Source organism: Salmo salar, chromosome 17 (assembly GCF_965601325.2).
Source record: "Salmo salar chromosome 17, fSalSal1, whole genome shotgun sequence".
Taxonomy (NCBI): Eukaryota; Metazoa; Chordata; class Actinopteri; order Salmoniformes; family Salmonidae; genus Salmo; species Salmo salar.
In genome coordinates this window covers 57,797,572-57,821,185 of record NC_138307.1, presented here as the reverse complement: position 1 = coordinate 57,821,185, position 23,614 = coordinate 57,797,572, and the positions used below count along the sequence as shown (strand labels likewise).

The 23,614-nt window shown below is 47.0% G+C and overlaps 1 protein-coding gene across 24 annotated transcripts in view; it reads right to left on the bottom strand.

The window, feature by feature from the left end:
* LOC106576215 (CUGBP Elav-like family member 2) overlaps positions 1-23,614 on the bottom strand; it is a 291,724-nt gene that overhangs the window by 5,674 nt on the left and 262,436 nt on the right. For 6 of the 24 annotated variants that reach the window (XM_082963896.1, XM_082963894.1, XM_082963892.1 and 3 more), the window contains 5 exons: positions 23,331-23,410; positions 9,208-9,438; positions 8,277-8,340; positions 4,147-4,278; positions 1,178-1,285 (listed from right to left, as the gene is read on the bottom strand). In XM_082963896.1, the coding sequence (XP_082820022.1) occupies positions 1,178-1,285; positions 4,147-4,278; positions 8,277-8,340; positions 9,208-9,438; positions 23,331-23,410 (615 nt within the window). Of the gene's footprint in view, positions 1-1,177; positions 1,298-4,146; positions 4,279-8,276; positions 8,341-9,207; positions 9,439-23,330; positions 23,411-23,614 lie in introns of all 24 variants that reach the window. The other 18 variants (XM_082963898.1, XM_082963899.1, XM_082963903.1 and 15 more) reach the window with 11 other exon arrangements.

Sequence of the window (23,614 nt, the reverse complement as noted above, 5' to 3'; positions counted from 1 at the left end):
TAACGATGAGCAGCAAGGTAAGAACGGACAGCTATACTCGTTAGTGTGGCTTCACTGCCTAGCAGGGCGACAGTCTGAGGGCGTCGATATTCCAAAATGTCCCGCCGCCCGCCACCACCTGACAGAGATGTAAATGATGACCACGCCGCTGGAAATTATAGGTCACTCATTTATTCAGGAATAATTGCACCATTGACCTTTACGATTCAATTAAAGCCTAGATGTGCTTAAATGAAAGAAGGAGGGGAAAGGGGGGAGAAGATTAATGTGAAACTGGCATTCTCATCGTGTTTGAGCGGTGGGGTGATTTAGAAAGCGGATATGGCAACTGTAGAAGACGCAGGAAAAGGTCAGGGGAGAATATGTGGAGAATGGACTGGTTTTACAGGATCTCTGCTGTCATAACAACACTGATTAAGACTACACACTTTGACTTTCCCCCAGAGGTGTAGCAGGCCATGACAGGACAGAGACTCAGTGTGGCCATCAGAGAAACTCACTGGCATGGCCTGCTACTGTATGACTACTGGGACACCGCTCATCTCATAAATGTAGACTTACTAAAACCTGATTAAGGACACTTCTGTGTTCTTCCAAGAGTTGCAGAATATTTTCTTCTCTTCACCTCTACTATTTTTTTTTGTTAGTTTTTTTTTTTGAAAAAAATGTACCTCTACTTATACACGAGTGTGCAGATTCACTAGTGACACGTACACGACACCACACAGACGTGAAGCGACAGCACAAACAGCAGCATTCTTACAACAGGCACCACCCCATGTGACACAACCAGGAAGCGGATGGATTGATGAATAAATGGATGGATGTATTGGTAGCTGTGGTCTTTGTGAGGATGTGGTGGTTCAGGGGGGTGCAGCCTGGAGCATAAAGCCAGGCTGAACAGGTGATTTCTCAGGGAGTGGACACAGAGAGACGCCACATGGCAACCACGGGCATAGTGACAGATGTTTGGATCTGGGACTTTGGTGGACTTTGATAGTGTTTAGAGTACCGTCTTCAGATCATTACCAGTATTATTATTAATGTTTGTAACACATACTGGAGGTGCTTTCTAGATATGATGTTCCTCTGCAACAGCAGCGTATCCCTGTGTCTGAGTGATGGCGGTGGCGGTGGTGGTGAGATGAGTGGTGAGCGGCCAATGGTGAATACTCACTGTTGACGCTACCTGCTAGTGCATTAATGTTGTTCAGACCCATGGTGGCGCCAGCCAGGCCCTGCAGAGTGCCCAGAGAGGTCAGAGAGGTCATGCCCGAGGAGTTGGCTGTGGTGCCCGCTGTCGGGAAGAGAGGATACCAGGGGGAGGAGGAGGAGAGGAAGGAGTGGGCAAGAGAGGGAGGGAGAGAAAGAGGAAGGAAGAACAAGACAACAAGCAACGCGCGTTAGAGAAGCGGAGGCATCCAATTGGACGTTTTAGTGATATAAGCAACAACATCCTCCCTGCTCAGACAAACTGGAGCTTGGGAGAGTGGCAGGCAGGAAGTACATCTCTCTGCCCTCATTCAACACCGAATGTCTTAGAAATGAGTGTAGCTGCCAGGTAACATATAAAGATCCCTCACACATGTGAATGCAGAGCACGATGAACACAGTAGTTGTGGATGCGTGTGTAGCGATGAAAAGGTGAGGGACTGGGTTGTTCCTTCGTAGGAAGCGGTCATGTAACGACCAAACCTAAAGCAGGCAGACAGGCAGGCAGGCAAGAGCGCCAGACGACCAACTACACCCTACGCTAGATTCCTGTTTAGGATCCCTAAGTATGATATAAGTATGACAGAGCTATATCTCGGCATACATGTTACATGTTTTGTTTTTTTACAAGGTTAATTTAGCCCTGGAACAGAGACACAGACACACACGATTGTGACACACACACACATACAATTGTGACACACACACAGACACGACTGTGACACACACACAGACAAAAGAACAGATCATGAGTGACAAGAACATGCCTAAGTGTTGCATGGTCACTAAGTACAATGTGGGTGAATAACAATTGTCCTTTACAGACAGTCGTTTATTTGATTGTCCAGACAGTGTCCATCTTCCAGTAGACATAATGTCCACACACACCTCTAAGTCACGCTTACACTGCATCAGAAAGAGAGGATATCTTAAAATAGACTTAGTGCAAATGGAAAGCAAGACAGTCTCTCAATGGTAAATTGGCTGTCTTTATCAAATTGATACTAATATTCAGTCAAAATGTCATTGACGGAGAGTGTCGCCTTTCATTGGCACTGAGCAGAGCATGTACTAATAATGTAGCTCTAGTAACCACAGAACACATGAGAGAGAGCAGAATTCACATTCAAACCTATGCTAAGCAGCTGGGTGAAAGCAGGGAGCAGGACAGGCAAAGGGTGATGGGTTCATGAGAGAGAGACACTAAACAAAGCTCTTATTCACGCTCTGTTACTTGGCTACTCCAGGAAAGACAGCAACCAGGGAACTGGAGGAGCAAGGCAGAGAGGACGAGAGAGAGAGGACAAATGGAGTGAAAGAGAGAGAGAGGGAGGGAAGCAAAAGAAGTAGAATGAGATAAAAGCAAAGAGAAAAAAGAGAGCAAAATAAGATAAAAGCAGAGAGAGAGAGAGCAAAATAAGATAAAAGCAGAGAGAGAGAGAGAGAGCAGAATAAGATAAAAGCAGAGAGAGAGAGAAAGCAGAATAAGATAAAAGCAGAGAGAGAGAGAGCAGAATAAGATAAAAGCAGAGAGAGAGAGAAAGCAGAATAAGATAAAAGCAGAGAGAGAGAGAGAAAGCAGAATAAGATAAAAGCAGAGAGAGAGAGAGAGAGCGAGAGAGAGAGAGCAGAATAAGATAAAAGCAGAGAGAGAGAAAGCAGAATAAGATAAAAGCAGAGAGAGAGAGAGCAAAATAAGATAAAAGCAGAGAGAGAGAGAGCAGAATAAGATAAAAGCAGAGAGAGAGAAAGCAGAATAAGATAAAAGCAGAGAGAGAGAGAGCAGAATAAGATAAAAGCAGAGAGAGAGAGAGAAAGCAGAATAAGTTAAAAGCAGAGAGAGAGAGAGAAAGCAGAATAAGATAAAAGCAGAGAGAGAGAGAGCAGAATAAGATAAAAGCAGAGAGAGAGAGAGAAAGCAAAATAAGATAAAAGCAGAGAGAGAGAGAGAGAGCGAGAGAGAGAGAGCAGAATAAGATAAAAGCAGAGAGAGATCAGAATAAGATAAAAGCAGAGAGAGAGAGAGAGATCAGAATAAGATAAAAGCAGAGAGAGCGAGAGCAGAATAAGATAAAAGCAGAGAGAGAGAGAGAGATCAGAATAAGATAAAAGCAGAGAGAGCGAGAGCAGAATAAGATAAAAGCAGAGAGAGCGAGAGCAGAATAAGATAAAAGCAGAGAGAGAAAGCAGAATAAGAGAAAAGCAGAGAGAGAGAAAGCAGGAGAGTGGAGAAGAGGAATAGAAGGAGAGAAGAGTGTCTCAATGTGACCTAGATGAACTCATCTCCTCCAGAGAACTCCTGACTGCTGTCTGTCTGTCTCTCTAGTCACCAGACCCTGGCCATGTCCAGAGGCAGATCACACACGACACATAAAGGTTCCAACAACCATCCCTCCCCCGGAAACAATTCCACTGCACTTAAAGTTCCCGTGTCTCAGAGGGCTTGTGAAGCGAAGAGACGAGAGTCACTTTAAAGGCACAACAAACCCACACAAACAACCACCACCACCCACCCACAGACAACTCTCAGTGTGGAAACCGAACACAGACGACATTGAGCTGTAGTACGTTTTACACACAACGCGTGGGACACGGAATGATATGGCCGTAGGGTGTACACATCACATGACACGGTGAGGAGGCGAAGTGCTGTCAGACACAGACACGCAGGCAGGCGCCGGGACGGACACGGCATGAGGTCTCCATGGTAACAATAACACAATAACACAACGCAGAGGTGGCGGACACACACCATGGAGCAATATCTTGTGGGTGTCGACGGCAATGACTACTGATGGTGATGAAGATGGTTCGATCATCAGCAATGATGACGAAGATGATGGTATTGCTGACGACAGTGAAAATGATGGTGGTGGTAGGACAGGAGGGCAGGTGTCCCCCGCGTTTGACCCCCCCCCTCTGAAGCGGCGTTACCTGGGCTGGCCAGCGCTCCGAGGGAGGCCGCGTTGGAGGACAGGGGGTTTGCGTTGGGGCCGGCTGAGTTTTGGGCCGCCGCTGCTGCCGCTGCTAAAGTGGCCAGGTTCTGCAACTGCAGAGCACTCATACCTGGAGGAGAGGAGCCAGAGAGGGTGTTGTCAAACCTGGGGACCACGTCTGGACCGCATCCGAACTGGTGCTAACCGTGTGGACGCCGAAGGAGATGAGAGGCGTCTTCTCTGTGGTGCATGTCAAGATATGACCAATTCAAGACAGAGGTGATCCTGACAACTGTGGACCACTAACACACACGGACAGGCTGGACTTAAACTCCTGCAAGGGGGAAGAGAGACGGCACTGGCAACCGCCTGTCCAAGCTCTTCCATAAAGACCTGTGGAACATCTCTAGACATCATCTCCCCTACTTCGTCTAGCTTCCCGTTTGATTCTATTGTTGTCTTTTACAGATAACAGGCATACATTTGGACTCTACATTAACATAGAGCTTTGTTGTCTGTGCCGTGAGGTTTCTGGGGGCAGTAATTCATCAACATGTACAGTATGTAGGCTAACTGTAACCTGGTTTACTCATTAGCTACATGGCATTAGCATATGGGCCATTACCTAAGCATAATTAATGAGGCCATGCCAGCTCTGACTGATGATAAAGTAACGACCATTAGACACCTCCAGGGGTGGTCAACCTCGCACCCTGCACTGTGTGTGACAGCAGCGTGGGTGTGTGTGAGAGAGAAAGTGTGTATGTGAGCAGTTAGTGTGTATGTATGCATGTGCGTGTGTGTGTGTGTATGTGTGTTTATGTATGCGCGTGTGTGTGTGTGTGTGTGTGTGTGTGTGTGTGTGTGTGTGTGTGTGTGTGTGTGTGTGTGTGTGTGTGTGTGTATGTATGCATGTGTTTGTGTGTGTGTGTGTGTGTGTGTGTGTGTGTGTGAGACAGAGCGCGGGTGTGTGAATAGAGAAATATGGCGTAGTAGATTGGACATACGCTGAAGTGCTGTTTGGCTTATTGAGAGACAGCTGGACAAGGCTCCATAAAGCAGACAGACTCACTCTGTAGAACAGAGCAATGGAGCTCCATCGACCAGCTCGCAGAGAGAACTACGCCCGTTTATATAACACTCCTATGGACCCAGGAAAGAGGGGCGGACACCTTGTCAAATGCGAGGTATGTGTCGTATATACAGTCTGAATGTATATACAGTATCATGAATACACACACACACACACACACAACACCACATGAACGAAACACCATGAAGAAAAATTCACAGAGCTTGGCACCTGGGTGAATGGTTTAAGGGGATTAGGGTGTTTATGTTTTCACTGAACAGTTTTCATTGGACCAGATGGCTAAACCCAGCTTGACCAATAAAGAGAAGGCGCTAGAATAATTGGTTAGTGAGGCGCTCGTGTCCAGATAGGCCCGTCTGACAGCATAAAAGAACAAGCGTTGAAATCTTCCGTCTTCTCTTCTTCCTGGAACAGCCTAATCAGAATGTTCCGTTTCTGCAGTTGCCGTGACGACCGGTCTGGACAGGAGGTGTGTGTGTGTGTGTGTGAGACGCAGTCACAGTGCAGACTTCTCATGCGATAAACAACACGTGTGCATCTGCCAGCTGTCTGTTGTTGCCTACTCATATAGATGCCTTTAACCTCAGAAAAGAGCAGGCTGGGGAACGGATCGCTATTTCCCATTAAATACAGTTCTGTTCTTCACAACCTTCACATTAGAAATATATTTCCTAGCACATTGTGAAAAACTTGTTCCAACCAGTCCTCCTGATAAACAACATCATTCTCTGTAAGATAATTTATAATTTTATTAGCATAGCCCTTTTTAAGAAACTCATTTGTCAGAGTGCTTAAGTGGTAAGGAGAAAAGGAGAACGAGGAACCAGACAGACCCTGGAAGAACGCATCGTCTTCTGTCTGATAAACCCATGATGAAAGCCCCGGTATGTCCTGTGTTCGAACTAGTCCCTATGGTATTGTGTAACACACTGTATTTTTCCACTCTGCGGATGGAGGGCAGCGCTGTTGAGTGGCTTTGTCACTTTGTGGGTTTAGAGTGGAGCAGATGAATCAGGCTCGGCTGAGTGGAGAGACACTGATCTGACCCTAGAGTTTATACACTCAGTTAGACACACACACACACACACACACACACACACACACACACACACACGCACACACACGCACACACACACACACACACACACACACACACACACACACACACACACACACACACACACACACACACACACACACACACACACACACACACACACACACACACACACACACACGGGAGGCCTAATGCCACTTAATCAAGCAAAACAGGGGGGATTATAGCACTATCCCCTAGAGCAGGGGTGTTTAACTGCCACCCTATGAGGTCCAGAGCCTGCTGGTTTTCTGTTCTACCTGATAATTAATTGCACCCAATCAGTCCCTGCTTAGAGGGCAACAATGGAACAAGGCAGTGGAACTGGCTTCGAGGTCCAGAGTTGAGTTTGAGGGCCCTGGAGGATGACTAAGACTAGGAGACACAGCTATGGGGGAACCAGAGAGCAGAACAGAGCAGAAGAATCATCAATACCAACATACCATCACTTTAACATGGACAGAAGCGCTCCATTCTCAGCCGCTATCTATAATATCAAACCTCTCCACAGTACCTGTTCATAAAGACTGAGATCTAAGGAAGCTATTCATGTGCAATGGCTACACTTCATCTGGAATGTCAAACAGCAGAGAGAACCTGTCCTGAAACTGCAATAATTATCAGAAAGAGAGAACCAGAGACAGCTCTGCACACACCAGGAGCTCCAGCATTGGGGCTATACAGCTGGCAGGCTGTGCTGTGCTAGACTGTGCTGTGTGCTCCGGGCTGTAAAGCTCTATGGAGGCTCTGTATGCCACCTGGGCTGAGCTGGGTCTATCGTAAGCGCTAGCTAGCTAGCTGGCTCTAATTGAATGCTCATTGGGGTAATTGAGCCTCTCACAGCTCTCCGACCCCTCATGATGAAGACTGGGACCAGATGTCACTGAGCTGTCTCACATCTACTGCCAATCACGTATGGTTGCCCAGCGACAGATGGACGGCCAAAAGGATTCCGGAATGTAGACGCGATTTCGCTTCCAGTTCCAACCGTTCCAAGTCCCTGAGCGTTTCTGTAGCTGTGTGTGTGTGTGTGTGTGTGTGAGTGAGAGAGAGAGAGAGAAAGAGAGAGAGAGAGAGTTCTAACAGCCATTCACTGAGGTAAAAGATCCTCAGAGCCCATCCTCACTCAACTACACCACATCAACCAACATTACATCTCTTAAAAATGTCCCCAAGTCCAGAACGCTCAACCCACCTACTTTGCAAGACATGGATACCAATTTTAAAAACTTGAGCCAATGAGCTGACTACTTTAAAAATAGATTATTTCTACCCTGCAACAACCAGTTCCTCATATCCATTGAGTTTTGCTCTACTTATTAAAATGAGGTTTTCCTTCAGCGGTGCTGGCAATTACAGTACTCCTGTGCCAATAGCTGCTATACATTTCCCCCACTGCTTCTCTCTGTCAGCCAGCTAAACAGTCTACAATCAGGAGCTGACAGCTTACTGAGCACCCAAGGAGAGGCAGAGAGCGAGAAAGAGAGAGAGAGGGTGGGAGTGAGGTGGCAAGAGGGAGAGAGGCAGGGCGAGGGGCGGGGGGGGGGGGGGGTAGGGGGAGCGGGGAGGGCAGAGGGGGGGGGGGGAGGGTAAAGAGGGTAAAGGATGGAGAGAGACAGGTGGGAGTGTGGGTAGGAGAACGTGCAGAGGAAAAGACCAGCAGGGGGAAACAGTGAGCAGAGCTCATATCTCATCTCTCTCCATTTTCCTTCTCTATTGCCTTAATGCTGGACTAAACATCCCTTCTTTGAGGCCTGGTACACTCTTCTGTCCTGATGGATAACAGACTCAAGACAAATCTGAACAACAGCGGCATTTTAGAAAACTACTGCACAGTCTCTACAACATTACTCAGTGTGTGTGTGTGTGTGTGTGTGTGTGTGTGTGTGTGTGTGTGTGTGTGTGTGTGTGTGTGTGTGTGTACATCTACTGGACTCACCTGCCATCTGTTGGATCCCACTGAAGGCTCCCAGGTTACTGGAGGAGGTGGCCTGCTGAAGCAACTGAGGGAGAAATCAAGAGAGGAGAGATAGAGAGATGGATAGATAGGAAAATAATAAAAGAGAGAGAAACAGAGTGAGAAGGAGGGATTGGAAACGCAAACAGTGATCACCCTCACTATCTTTTCTCTGCTAGTATCATCATGATCTTGGTAGCATTACTGCATGTGGGCTATAGGCTATATAAACATTGAATATGACATCTACTACTGTACATTTAACCACTGAGTCACTGAGACATTTCAGAGTAGAACACTGAGAGTAACTGTCAAAAAACGTATGTACATTTACTGCAGTACATTTACAACTTTGTACACCTATTTCCAAGTTTACAGTTTGAGGAAAGATCCTAGCTGTGATGAAGGGGACTCAAGGAAGAGTAGACTGGTCTGTTTCAGAGAACTTGGGGACAGAAGTCTTAAAAGGTTTCAGAGTGAAAGAGGAAGAGGGTCAGTTCTGAAAGAGGCTACCGGAGGAAGGGGGTGCTAAGAATGAGTTGAGAGGGGGGTTCTGAAATGTTAGTACTGAAGCAGGGAGGGGTAATGAGGCTTCTGAAACACCACATGCCAATCTGTCAATCAATCACCTCTGTGACCCAATAGGACGACGATATTAGACATGGGAAAGACCTCTTAGTGGATCACACCAACGATTGGCCCCACCCATTGAACTTTTACCCCTATTATTCAAAAACCTCATTTCCCTGTCACGGCTACACTCCCTGGGAGAGGGAGAAGGAGGGGGGAGTGGACCCTTAAGGGGGGAAGAGAGGGGGAAAGGGGGGTCTGACTCTCTCTGGGGGTGTGGACGGGGGGGCGGCGGTTGGCGACGGCAGGGAGGGTAGTGGGGGGCGGGGAGGGTGGCACTGACTGCGGCGGCGACGGATGCGTTGGCTGCGGGGCTGCAGTAAGGGGTGGGCGACGTGGCGTGTCCTCTTACAGCCAGATACTGCGGGGTGAGGCCGCCCAGCCCTGTCAGACTCCCCCAGGTGGTGGCGTTGTTGAGCTGCTGCATCTGCTGAGCCAGCTGCTGCTGCAGGCGCCGCTGCTCCTTGTCCTTCTGCGTGTCGGCAAACTTCACCACGATGGGAGACGAGCAACCCTGAGGGAGGGTGGGAGAGAAGGGGGAGACAGGGTTCAGTATTGCACATGGAATTTCCTGAATTCATATTCAAAATATTTTAAAAATGGATTGGTTTCACAAGGAATTGGTTTCAAACTAACCCAACATATGTACAATGCACGCAGACACACACGTAACACGACACTAACAAGCACACACAACTAAGGGGAAGGGACTAGCTTCCCATAAGGGCCAGTTATCTTACAGTCCAGAATGGGTTTATTTCCACAGAAAGCGATTTCCTGAGTTCTAAAAGTATTTCATCATCTCACGGAGTGGGAAAAAGAAAGAGCGAGATAGAGAGGGACGGGGAGACGGAGGTAGAGAGAGGGAACAGAGATAGTCAGAGGGAAAGGGAGACGAGAGCAAGAGGTGAGTGAAAGAGATTTAGAGAACTTAGAGAGAGAGAGAGAGAGAGTCAGAGCATTGTGTCCGTAAATTAGGTACATGTGTTTCTGTGTGTGTGTCACTCTTTCTCACTGTGTGTGTGTGTGTGTGTGTTTGTGTCTTTCTGTCTCTGTGTGTGTTTGTTCAGCTGCAATATGCTGATGACAGTACTGTGTTTGAGTCTGAATATTCAATATTATATTGACAGCTTGGATAGGGAATAGAATTTGGTACCGGTACCCCCTGTATATAGCCTCGTTATTGTTATTTTATTGTGTTACCTTTTATTAAATGTTTTACTTTAGTTTATTTAACTCTATTTCTTGAACTGCATTGTTGGTTAAGGGCTTGTAAGTAAGCCTTTCACTGTAAGGTCTACACCTGTTGAATTCGGCGCATGTGACAAATGCAATTTTATAAAAAAAGAAAACTTGCGCACGCACACACACACACACACACACACACACACACACACACACACACACACACACCACACACACACACACACACACACACACACACACACACACACACACACACGCACACACGCACACACACACGCACTGAACAGTGAGCTGTTACATAAAAGACACAGCAGCAGTGATTTAACTACAGAGGACACTAAGCCACAGACATTATAATCTATCATATCACACCAGTACATTACTCACGCTGAAATCAAAGCCTAACTAGGGGCAAAACCTGCTCAAACACACAATCTGCCACAGGAGAATAAAAAGCTTTTAATTGAAACATGTAGTTGGAGGCGAGTTTTCAGACTCAGTCAGGGAGTTTGTGATGGGGTTTGGCTCATACTGTGATTGCCATCCTAACCAGATGGCATATTATATCACCTCTCTATCATACTGTAGGGCTGGCCTGTGTGTCTGTCTGAGAGGGTGTGTGTGTCTCTCACTGTGTGTTCATCTCTTGAGGGTTTGACTGTATCTATCAGCCGATGAACATGTCTCTTCAGCTGAAGGCAGCTCAGGCATATTTTCTCCCTCTCTCCAGCACTTATTTCGAGCTAGAAGAGAAATAAAGAAGGGAGAAAATTGCATTCGGAGGAGAGTCAGTCAGGGGCCTCTTGTGTTAGAGCGCATTCCACCTGGAGACGGGCCTTTCTCTCTCTCTCTCTGTCTGCTAAATATCTCATTACTCCAGCTGACACCCAGCAGGCCGGGAAAACACGGCCCAGAATGAGAGGCCGATCCTGGGAGGGGGTGGATGGGCAGGGGTCATAGAGCTCCAGAGATTGATACTCGAGTGATTCGGGCTAAATCATGGCTTTTCTCTAAGGGGGGGATTTCCGACCTGAGTTAAGCGTGCGTAAATGGAACATAATTCCCCTTTTATGCACTTTTCTCTCAATGTGTATTCTGACCTTGAACTTAAGCATGAGAATAGCATGCTATTCACCCGCTATTCGTTTAGGGTGGAGATGGAATAAATGAAGGTGTGGCAGAAGTGTGTCTATAGATACGCCGTATTCCCTAATAATTCCACCACCTTCACACGCAAATAATATAAACTTTCCCACAGTAAAGTTTATGAAATGCTGTGCCGTTATGCAGAATTTAAATTGTACAGCCTTTTAACTTGTAGGGATGGGCACTCTCAAATATCTTAATTATAGGTTACCCTGACTTTCTCTATTTCCTATTTCTATCATGTTAAATATTAGCCACTATCAGTATTGACCGTCAGTAGGCCTAATAACCACACACATTCAACTACAGTTAGTTCCCTTCAGTTGTTATAGCCTACATTATCATTCCATTTAATTACATTGTTTAGTTTACCTTCATTTGCTTCCTCTGTAAATGCCGTCACGGCCAGGTGGTTGTTGCTGAGGCTCATTAGTACCAGTTGATAATATATGCAACATATATTTATGCTATTTTAAATCGTTACGAGTGGAGCGCAGACCAAGCCGTAACAGTTTGAACCCGGTGCATACTTGGCCGTGTCATCCCACAACCTGGTCTCAGAGCATTTCATATTATTCTGGAGGTAAATCCTTTTAGTATGATATGCTACATTTCATATGGTATGTATTCATTTGTGGATTTTCCATCACCCATTTTGTATGTTACTGTATGTTATGAATTTGCAAAAGGCACAATATGTTACGAATTTGCAAAATGTACTAAATGTTACGAATTTGCGAAACGTATAATATGTTACAAATTCTAGCTAGGTGGCTAAAGTTAGCTAGCTGGCTAACGTTAGCTAGGCTAGGGGTTACGTTTTTTTAAATAAAAAATATTTCACCTTTATTTAACCAGGTAGGCAAGTTGAGAACAAGTTCTCATTTACAACTGCGACCTGGCCAAGATAAAGCAAAGCAGTTCGACACATACAACAACACAGAGTTACACATGGAATAAACAAACATACAATCAAAAATACAGTACGAAAATCTATATACAGCATGTGCAATTGAGGTAGGATAAGAGAGGTAAGGCAATAAATAGGCCATGGTGGCAAAGTAATTACAATATAGCAACTAAACACTGGAATGGTAGGATGTGCAGAGGATGAATGTGCAAGTTGAGATACTGAGGTGCAAAGGAGCAAGATAAATAAATAAATACAGTATGGGGATGAGGTAGATTGGATGGGCTATTTACAGATGAGCTATGTACAGGTGCAGTGATCTGTGAGCTGCTCTGACAGCTGGTGCTTAAAGCTAGTGAGGGAGGTTAGAGTCTCCAGCTTCAGAGATTTTTGTAGTTCGTTCCAGTCATTGGCAGCAGAGAACTGGAAGGAGAGGCGGCCAAAGGAAGAATTGGCTTTGGGGGTGACCAGTGAGATATACCTGCTGGAGCGCGTGCTATGGGTGGGTGCTGCTATGGTGACCAGTGAGCTGAGATAAGGCGGGGCTTTACCTAGCAGAGACTTGTAGATGACCTGGAGCCAGTGGGTTTGGCGACGAGTATGAAGCGAGGGCCAGCCAACGAGAGCATACAGGTTGCAGTGGTGGGTAGTATATGGGACTTTGGTGACAAAACGGATGGCACTGTGATAGACTGCATCCAATTTGTTGAGTAGAGTGTTGGAGGCTATTTTGTAAATGACATCGCCGAAGTCGAGGATCGACAGGATGGTCAGTTTTACGAGGGTATGTTTGGCAGCATGAGTGAAGGATGCGTTGTTGCGAAATAGGAAGCCGATTCTAGATTTAATTTTGGATTGGAGATGTTTAATGTGAGTCTGGAAGGAGAGCTTACAGTCTAACCAGACACCTAGGCATTTCTAGTTGTCCACATATTCTAAGTCAGAACCGTCCATAGTAGTGATGCTGGACGGGCGGGCAGGTGCAGGCAGCGATCGGCTGAAGAGCATGCATTTAGTTTTTAGTTTTACTTGCATTTAAGAGCAGTTGGTTAAGAGTTCATTTAAAGGGTTAAGGTTAGGGAAGGGTTAGCTAAAATGTTTAAGGTTAGGGTTCGGGTTAGCTAACATGCTGAATAGCTAAAAAAAGTAGTAAGTAGTTGAAAAGTTGCTAATTAGCTAAAGTTGTCCGTCAAGTGATTTCAACTCACATCTTTGGATTGATCGACGTTCACGCGTTATACGTCCGACCAAATACCCTACTTTCGTTTCTGCCTTAATTAACCATCTGTCTTATGTAACCATACCAAAACGTAACATATCATACTGATTTAGGTGTCCTGGATTTACTTTCACTATGTTACGTCTAGTCTATAAGACCAGGCTGCATCCCACAGTTCCATGTTTAGTGCAGGCAATAGACGAGGGTATAGCCTATTATTGCACACTATTCTCCCTATTATAATTCTATGTACACTAATCTTCTAACATTACCATTGAGACTCTCCATTTGGTGTTTGTCCCATTTTGTGAAATCTTGGCTGGGGGGAGGACCCCAGACCTCACAATAATAAAGGGCAATGGGTTCTATAACTGATTCATGTATTCTTTGCCAGATCCTAATTGGTACGTTAAATGTTATGTTCCTTTTAATGGCATAGAAGGAGCTTCTTGCCTTGTCTCTCAGCTCGTTTACAGCTTTGTGGAAGTTACATGTGGCACTGATGTTTAGGCCGAGGTATGTATAGTTCTTTGTTTGCTCTAGGGCAATGGTGTCTAGATGGAGTTTGTATTTGTGGTCCTGAAAACTGGACCTTTTTTTGTCTTACTCAGATTTACTGTCAGGGCCCAGGTCTGACAGAATCTGTGCAGAATTTCTAGGTGCTGCTGTAGGCCCTCCTTGGTTGGGAACAAAAGCACCAGATCATCATCAAACAGTACACAGTACACAAACAGTACACATTTGACATCAGATTCTAGTAGGGTGAGGCCAGGTACTGCATACTGTTCTAGTGCCATCGCCAATTTGTTGATATATGTTGAAGAGGGTGGGGCTTAAGCTGCATCCCTGTCTCACCCCACAGTCCTGTGGAAAGAAATGTGTGTTTTTTGCCAATTTTAACCGCACACTTGTTGTTTGTGTACATGTATTTTATAATGTTGTATGTTTTTCCCCCAACACCACTTTCCATCAATTTGTATAGCAGATTCTCATGCCAAATTGAGTAAAAAGCTTTTTTGAAATCAACAAAGCATGAGAAGACTTTGCCTTTGTTTTGGTTTGTTTGTTTGTCAATTAGGGTGTGCAGGATGAATACGTGGTCTGCCGTACAATAATTGGGAAATAAGACAATTTGACATTTGCTCAGTACATTATTTCCCTGAGGTAATGTACGACTCTGCTGCTAACGATAATTTGTATTTTTATTTATTTAACCTTTATTTAACTAGGCAAGTCAGTTAAGAACAAATTCTTATTTACAATGACGACCTACCAAACGCCTTCTGCGGGGACGGGGGCCTGGGATAATTTAAAAAAAATAAAATACATAATAAATATCGGACAAAACACACATCACGAGACACAACACTACATAAAGAGAGACCTAAGACAACAACATAGCAACACAGCATGGTAGCAACACAACATAACTGTCACGCCCTGGCCATAGAGAGGGTTTTATTCTCTATTTTGGTTAGGCCAGGGTGTGACTAGGGTGGGCATTCTATGTTTTGTATTTCTCTGATTGGGAGCCATACTTAGGCAGCCTATTTTCCTTTGGGTTTTGTGGGTGGTTAATTTCTGTTTAGTGTTGCTAACCTGACAGAACTGTTTGGCTGTCAGTTTCTTGTTTTGTTTAAAGTGTTCTATTAAAATTATATGATGAGCACTCAACACGCTGCGCCTTGGTCTACTCCCTGCCACAGCCGTTACAACAACAACAACATGGTAGCAACACAACATGGAAGCAGCCCAAAACATGGTACAAACATTATTGGGCACAGTCAACAGCCTGCAACAGCCGTTACAGAACCACCCACCAAAAGAAGACCAAGCAGCGTGGATTGGAGCACCGGAGAGAAGGATGGACATGGAAGTCGAAATGTCGATTCTGGGAGGACAAGGGAGCTACAGGAGCCTGAGAGGCAGCCCTAAAAAATTTTTGGGGAGGGGGGCACACGGGGAGATTGGCGGAGTCAGGCAATAGACCTGAGCCAACTCCCCGTGCTTACCGTGGGGAGCGGTTGATGTGGAGAGCACCGTGCTATGCGGAAGTGCGCACGGTCTCGCCCATCCGCACGCACAGTCCGGTGCGGTCGATACCAGCCCCCCGCAAGTGCCGTGCTAGAGTGGGCATCCAGCCAGGGAGAAGTGCGCCGGCGCAGCACATCTGGCCACCAGTGCGTCTCCTAGGTCCAGCCTACCCTGCGCCTGCTCTACGCACGGCAGCCCTCAATCTCCAGCACAGCCCAGTTCGCCCTGTGCCAGCGCTTCGCCCGGGCTACAGTGACAACTCAGCCAGGACGGGTTGTGCAGGCCGTGCGCTCCAGACCTCCAGTGCGTCTCCAGGACCCGGTCTATCCGGTGCCTGTTCCCAGAGCCAGGCCTCCTGCATGTCTCCCCAGCCTGGTGAGTCCTGTGCCTGCGCCCAGAGCCAGGCCTCCTGCAAGTCTCCCCAGCCTGGTGAGTCCTGTGCCTGCGCCCAGAGCCAGGCCTCCTGCAAGTCTCCTCAGCCTGGTGAGTCCTGTGCCTGCGCCCAGAGCCAGGCCTCCTGCATGTCTCCCCAGCCTGGTGAGTCCTGTGCCTGACGCCTGTCCGGAGCTGCCAGAGTCACCCTCCAGTCCAGAGCTGCCAGAGTCGCCCTCCAGCCCGGAGCTGCCAGAGTCGCCCTCCAGCCCGGAGCTGCCAGAGTCGCCCTCCAGCCCGGAGCTGCCAGAGTCGCCCTCCAGCCCGGAGCTGCCAGAGTCGCCCTCCAGTCCGGAGCTGCCAGAGTTGCCCACCTGTCCGAGCTGCCAGAGTCGCCCACCTGTCCGAGCTGCCAGAGTCGCCCACCTGTCCGAGCTGCCAGAGTCGCCCACCTGTCTGGAGCTGCCAGAGTCGCCCACCTGTCCGGGGTCGGCGGCGAGGGTCCCCACTCCAGAGGCGCCACCTAAGTGGGCCAAGCCGAAGGTGGAGCGGGGTCCACGTCCCGCACCAGAGCCGCCGCCGTAAGGAAGGCCCACCCGGACCCTCCGCTTTAGAGTCAGGTTTTGCGGCCGGAGTCCGCACCTTTGGGGAGGGGGGTACTGTGACTAGAGTGGGCATTCTATGTCCTTTTTTCTATGTTTTGTATTTCTTTGTTTTGGCCGGATATGGTTCTCAATCAGGGACAGCTGTATATCGTTGTCTCTGATTGGGAGCCATACCTATGTTCCTTTGGGTTTTGTGGGTGGTTAATTTCTGTTTAGTGTTGCTAACCTGACAGAACTGTTTGGCTGTCAGTTTCTTGTTTTGTTTAAAGTGTTCTATTAAAATTATATGATGAGCACTCAACACGCTGCGCCTTGGTCTACTCCCTGACACAGCCCTTACAACAACAACATGGTAGCAACACAACATGGAAGCAGCCCAAAACATGGTACAAACATTATTGGGCACAGTCAATAGCACAAAGGTCAAGAAGGTAGAGACAACAATACATCACACAAAGCAGCCACAACTGTCAGTAAGAGTGTCCATGATTGAGTCTTTGAGATAAAACTGTCCAGTTTGAGTGTTTGTGGCAGCTCGTTCCAGTCGCTAGCGAGGAGCGACCCAGGGATGTGTGCGCTTTGGATACCTTTAACAGAATGTGACTGGCAGAACGGGTGTTGTATGTGGAGGATGAGGGCTGCAGTTGATATCTCAGATAGGGGGGAGTGAGGCCTAAGGGGATTTTATAAATAAGTATCAACCAGTGGGTCTTGTGACGGGTAAACAGAGATGACCAGTTTACAGAGGAGTATAGAGTGCAGTGATGTGTCCTATAAGGAGCATTGGTGGCAAATCTGTTGGCCGAATGGTAAAGAACATCTAGCTGCTCAAGAGCACCCTTACCTGCCGATGTATAAATTATGTCTCCGTAACCTAGCATGGGTAGGATGGTCATCTGAATCAGGGTTAGTTTGGCAGCTGGCGTGAAAGAAGAGTGATTACGATAGAGGAAACCAAGTGCAGAGGATTTTGCTGAGGATTTTCAGAGGATTTGACCCATATCCCATAGTAGTTATTGGGGTCAAATTTGTCTCCACTTTTGTGGATTGGGGTGATCAGTCCTTGGTTCCAAATATCAGGGAAGATGCCAGATCTAAGGATGATGTTAAAGAGTTTAAAGTATAGCCAATTGGAATTTGTGGTCTGCATATTTTATCATTTCATTGAGGATACCATCAACACCATAGGCCTTTTTGGGTTGGAGGTATTGTATTTTGTCATTTTGTTCATTCAATGTAATTGGAGAATCCAGTGGGTTCTGGTAGTCTTTAACAGTTGATTCTAAGATTTGTATTTGATCATGTATATGTTTTTTGCTGTTTGTTCTTTGTTCCAAAAAGATTTGAGAAGTATGGGGATTCTAGTTGGAAGATATAGGTAGCACACAGGAGGACATTTTTCTCTGTAGAGATCATTTCCTTTTGAATTTCTAGCCAAATGTAAAATGTTCCTGTTCTGATTAATTTAATAGAGTGAGTCAGGTCTACCCTATATCATATTAGCATAACCCCCTGAGTCCCTTCCCTGTTTCACACCTGGTAGTTTGGTGGATAAGACTACCCTCTGTAACCTAGAGGGCAACCAGTGGGTCCATCTCCTCTATATCATGTTTCTTGTAGGATGACAATGTCTGTCCAGGTTCCTGCTCTTTAGGCCAAAGGCAGATGACCTCAGGCCTTGGATATTCCAGGATGAGATAGTGAAGGATTTGTGTTCCATAAAGTGTCCAATGTTGTTGGTTGTGTGGTTTGGCCTCAGGCCAGTAAGTGTGAGCAGAGCCTGCTGAGCATCTGGTACATGCCATTGGCTTGGGCTAGTGTAAGAGTGGGGGTTGGGCCTGTTTGCCTGCTCACGACCTGGGCGTATGTGCGACTTTCATGTTGAGGCCCTCTTTGCGGGAGTGGGGGTCATGGGTCTGATCTGAGGGGGCCTAAATGGGGTGTGGGCATGGTTGACTTGGGGGGGGGGGGGGGTGTTGATTGGTTGGGGTGGGGGTGTGGCTGGTGGTGCTGTGGTCTGGATGTAGGTCCTCTCAGCGTGAGTCCTCTATGTGTAGGTCTGGGGCGTTGGTCCCACAGGTCTGGGAGAGTGTCTCGCTGGTCTGGGCGGGATGTCTATTGATCTGTTGCTTCTGTGTGAGGTGTTGGGGCTGCTGTTGAGGGCGATGTCCTTTAGGGTCCGGGAGAAGGTGGGCACTGCTGCCTTGTAGAGGTGGACCTGGTCATAAAGGCTGTTCAAGTTCAGGGTGGAGTGTTGGGCCAGGTAAACATTTGGTTTTGAGGCACAGTCACGGGAAATACTTGCGTTTACCCACTGTATGGTAACAGGGGGGAAGTCTTTTCGTGGTAGCAGGTGGAGATAACCACTTGTGCGTTGGGGAAAGTAGAATAAGCTTTTTCACTCACTCCCTTGAGTGCTGTGGCCACCCCCGCAGAGAATACAGCAGAACAGTCCACCCCAGACCCTGACCATAGCCTTGACATCACAGCAGAACAGTCATCTCAGACCCTGACCATAGCCTTGACATGACAGCAGAACAGTCCATCTCAGACCCTGACCATAGCCTTGACATCACAGCAGAACAGTCCACACCAGACCCTGACCATAGCCTCGACATCACAGCAGAACAGTCCATCTCAGACCCTGACCATAGCCTTGACATCACAGCAGAACAGTCCACACCAGACCCTGACCATAGCCTCGAAATCACAGCAGAACAGTCCACACCAGACCCTGACCATAGCCTCGACATCACAGCAGAACAGTCCATCTCAGACCCTGACCATAGCCTCGACGTCACAGCAGGACAGTCCATCTCAGACCCTGACCATAGCTTTGACATCACAGCAGGACAGTCCATCTCAGACCCTGACCATAGCCTCGACATCACAGCAGGACAGTCCATCTCAGACCCTGACCATAGCCTTGACATCACAGCAGGACAGTCCATCTCAGACCCTGACCATAGCCTCGACATCACAGCAGGACAGTCCATCTCAGACCCTGACCATAGCCTTGACATCACAGCAGGACAGTCCATCTCAGACCCTGACCATAGCCTTGACATCACAGCAGGACAGTCCATCTCAGACCCTGACCATAGCCTCGACATCACAGCAGGACAGTCCATCTCAGACCCTGACCATAGCCTTGACATCACAGCAGGACAGTCCATCTCAGACCCTGACCATAGCCTCGACATCACAGCAGGACAGTCCATCTCAGACCCTGACCATAGCCTCGACATCACAGCAGGACAGTCCATCTCAGACCCTGACCATAGCCTTGACATCACAGCAGGACAGACACTGGATAAGACGGCGCCGACGGAGATGGCAGCATCACGACTAGCTCTTAGAACACTTTGCAGTATTCTTTTTATGTACTATTTTTTACATTATTAGCTCAGGAAATGTTTTGTGTCATTACATACAGCCGGGAAGAACTATTGGATATTAGAGTAACTCACCAGAACTATCGCTCGTCCATATGTATATAGTCTTAATTCATTCCTACTTTGATTTGTGTGTACTGGGTAAGTGTTGGCTGGAGTGGTGTAAAGCTCGCCACCAATGGACTCTGGAGCAGTGGAAACGCGTTCTCTGGAGTGATGAATCACGCTTCACCATTTGGCAGTTCGTCAGACGAATCTGGGTTTGGCAGATGCCAGGAGAATGCTACCTCCCCGAATGCATAGTGTCAAATGCAGAGTTTGGTGGAAGAGGAATAATGGTCTGGGGCTGTTTTCATGGTTCAGGCTAGGCCGTTAGCTCCAGTGAAGGGAAATCTTAAAGCTAAAGCATACAATGACATTCTAGATGATTCTGTGCTTCCAACTTTGTGGCAACAGTTTGGGGAATGCTCTTTCCTGTTTCAGCATGACAATGCCCCCGTGCACAAAGCGAGGTTCATACAGAAATGGTTTGTCGAGATTGGTGTGGAATAACGTGACTGGCCTGCACAGAGCCCTGACCTCAACCCAATTGAACACCTTTGGGATGAATTGGAATGCCGACCGTAAGCCAGGCCTAGTCGTCCAACATCAGTGCCCGACCTCACTAATGCTCGTGGCTGAATGGAAGCAAGTCCCCGCAGTTCCAACATCTAGCGGAAAGCCTTCCCAGAAGAGTGGAGGCTGTTATAGCAGCAAAGAGGGGACCAACTCCATATTAATGCCCATGATATTGTAATGAGATGTTCGACGAGCTGGTGTCCACATACTTTTGGTCATGTAGTGTATCTGACAGATAATTGCTCATTGTGCAATACTATTTATGGTTTCAAAAACATTGGAGATGAAATATAGTTGACATATTGTCAACCGTCTAAGCCAATCATCTGTTTTGCCCCGTAGTTGCACATGCGTCAGTTTTGTTACTAAACAACCAACCCGTCTATAGGACTATGAGCTTGTTAGTTTTAATGGGCTGGTGGTAAATAGCAGACACAGAGACGGCTGTTTCTCTGCTATACCTCCCTCACTGTGTCAATCTCTCCATCCCTACATCCCTATTTTTTCTCCCATTAACTTGTCTAGTTTGTCCAGTCTCCAAACATACATGGCTGTGTTTCCTCACTCACAATCCACTTACTGTGTTGTGCGTATCCTCGGTCTCTAGAAGTCCTGATATTAGCCAGGGCCGGCCCTAGCTTTTTGGGGGCCCTGTGCGAGATTTGGTTGTGGAGGTCAAAACATTTTGGCCCCCCCTCTTGATAGCGGAGAGAAACATTTACATTTTAAAGTACATTTTCGGTTATTCTACACATTTTGCCATGGGGTGGAGACAAAATGTAGCAATTTTATAACAAATGTCATGCAATTCTACTCATTTTGCCATTGGGCAGAGAGACATTTCTTAGTCATTTTACAGCTAATTTCCTGCAATTCTAGCCATTTTGCCATGGGGCAGAGAGAATATGTGTCAGTTTTAAAGCAAATTTCCTGCACAACCAAATGTTGAAATTGCACCTTGTGTATTCTACTATTCTAACTCTCAACAGTAAGTTGAGTTCCCCCCCAAAATGTTCTTTGCTTAGGTCACTTATGTCGCTTATACCTGGAGCCGGCCCTGATATTAGCCAGATCAGAGCGAACAGCCCTCTAACCACTCAAACAGCCTTTATAGGCAGGATGAATATTATAGACACAGCCACAAATCATCAGGCTTTACGGAGCACCATAAGTAACACAAATACAACCACATTAGTCTGCCCTACTTCTCTCTCTCTCTCTCTCTCTCTGTGTTTGTGTGTGCGCGCATGCGTGCACGTGTGTATGTGCGTACATGGGTGTGTAAATGAATGTGCTTTCTCGTAAATGACCTGTCCTGTCCATATCCACTTTCATAATGCTGTGACATTTATAAAGTACGTGTGTGTGTGTGTGTGTGTGTGTGTGTGTGTGTGTGTGTGTGTGTGTGTGTGTGTGTGTGTGTGTGTGTGTGTCCTGAATGCCAGAGTATAATGAGAATGGATATGACAGTGACAAGGCCATTAGTGAAAGGCAAAGTCACACAAACACACATAGAAATGCGCACACACAAACACACAGGCTCACAATCTGAAACAGTGGGGGACGATAGAGCCAAGACAATAACCAAACTCTATTTACCAATCCTCATTCGGACCCGAAGTAATTACTTTTAAATTGCAAACTGGGGACATTACAAAAACGGTGCAGCAATTTGGGTCTTGCCCAGAGCTAGTCAGCAGAATGTTTTTAACATGGAAATTAAAATTTGTTCCATTGTCATTGTCCACTGCAATCTCTGCCTCCTGTTTAGGGCTTTATGTGTGTGTGAAAAAGCAGAGGATATTGGGAAAGTTAACTGGGCCATGGTACGTACAGAAGGTTATAATAGTATAAATTGGAAACACTGATTAAGAGCAATATGGGGGGTAAACACACAAACTGCAACACAAAGTCATACACACACACACACCGCACGACACAGACATCATAGACATGTATACAAGCACGTACACATGCACACACAGACACACACACTTGAAGATTGTGTGTACATACTGAGACACAAAGGGACGCCACAGACAGCCCTTTTCCTGTCAGGGTCACAGCACATCAATATGGATGACTACCATCCTCATCATCCATAATGAGAGAGTCACTAAGGTGACTGTCAATCTCTGTCTTTAATACACTGTGTCATTACCAGATCGCGCACGTACGCACGCACGCACGCACGCACACACACGTCTGACCAATGCCCTGTAATTCTCCTGCAATCACATCCCTGTCATCTCCTACTGTCAAAAACCCTACAAACTGCAAGGACACCACAACCCACACAGACACACTCCCAATGGAGAGGTCATAGGGTCACTGATGGTGGTCCTGTCTAAATGTGGGCATCTATAATGCTGCCTGTCTCATCTCTTCTCTTCCTGAGGAGTGTGACATCCTTAACAGAGCCAGTCAGGCTGGTCAGTGTGATCTGGAGTCCTTGCTTATGTTACCTTGTCTGTTTTGACACTTTTTCCAAAGCTTTTATGTTATTTCTTTTTCTGGGAAGAATGACTGCTGTACTGAGAGAGTTTTGAAAGTGACTTTTCTTCTTTGTCCTACGTTGACATATTTGGCCAAAGGATGACGAGCATCTGACAGCATCCGACAGATTCTATCACACAGAGATGGAGAGAGAGAGCGAAAGGGCGAAAGATGGAGAGAGAGAGAGAGAGATGGAGAAAGAGTGAGAGATGGAGAGAGAAATGGAGAGAGAGAGAAAGAGAGATGGAGAGAGAAAGAGATGACAAAAGATAGAGAGAGAGATGGACAGAGAGAGATTGCGAGACATGGAGAAAGAGAGATGGAGAGAGAGAGAGATGAAGAGAGAGATGGAGAGAGAGAGAGACGGAGAGAGGAAATTGAAGAGAAAGGGCGAGGGTACAGTACCTCCATAGTCTGAGACTGGTGCATGGCTTTGATTGCATTCTGTGCCATAGCCCTGGTAGAAAACGTGACAAACGCACATCCTGTAGGGACGGAGGGAGGGAGGGGAGGGATGGAGAGATGGAGGGAGGGAGGGGAGGGATGGAGAGATGGAGGGAGGGAGGGGAGGGATGGAGAGATGGAGGGAGGGAGGGGAGGGATGGAGAGATGGTGGGAGGGAGGGAGGGATGGAGAGATGGTGGGAGGGAGGGAGTGATGGAGAGATGGTGGGAGGGATGGAGAGATGG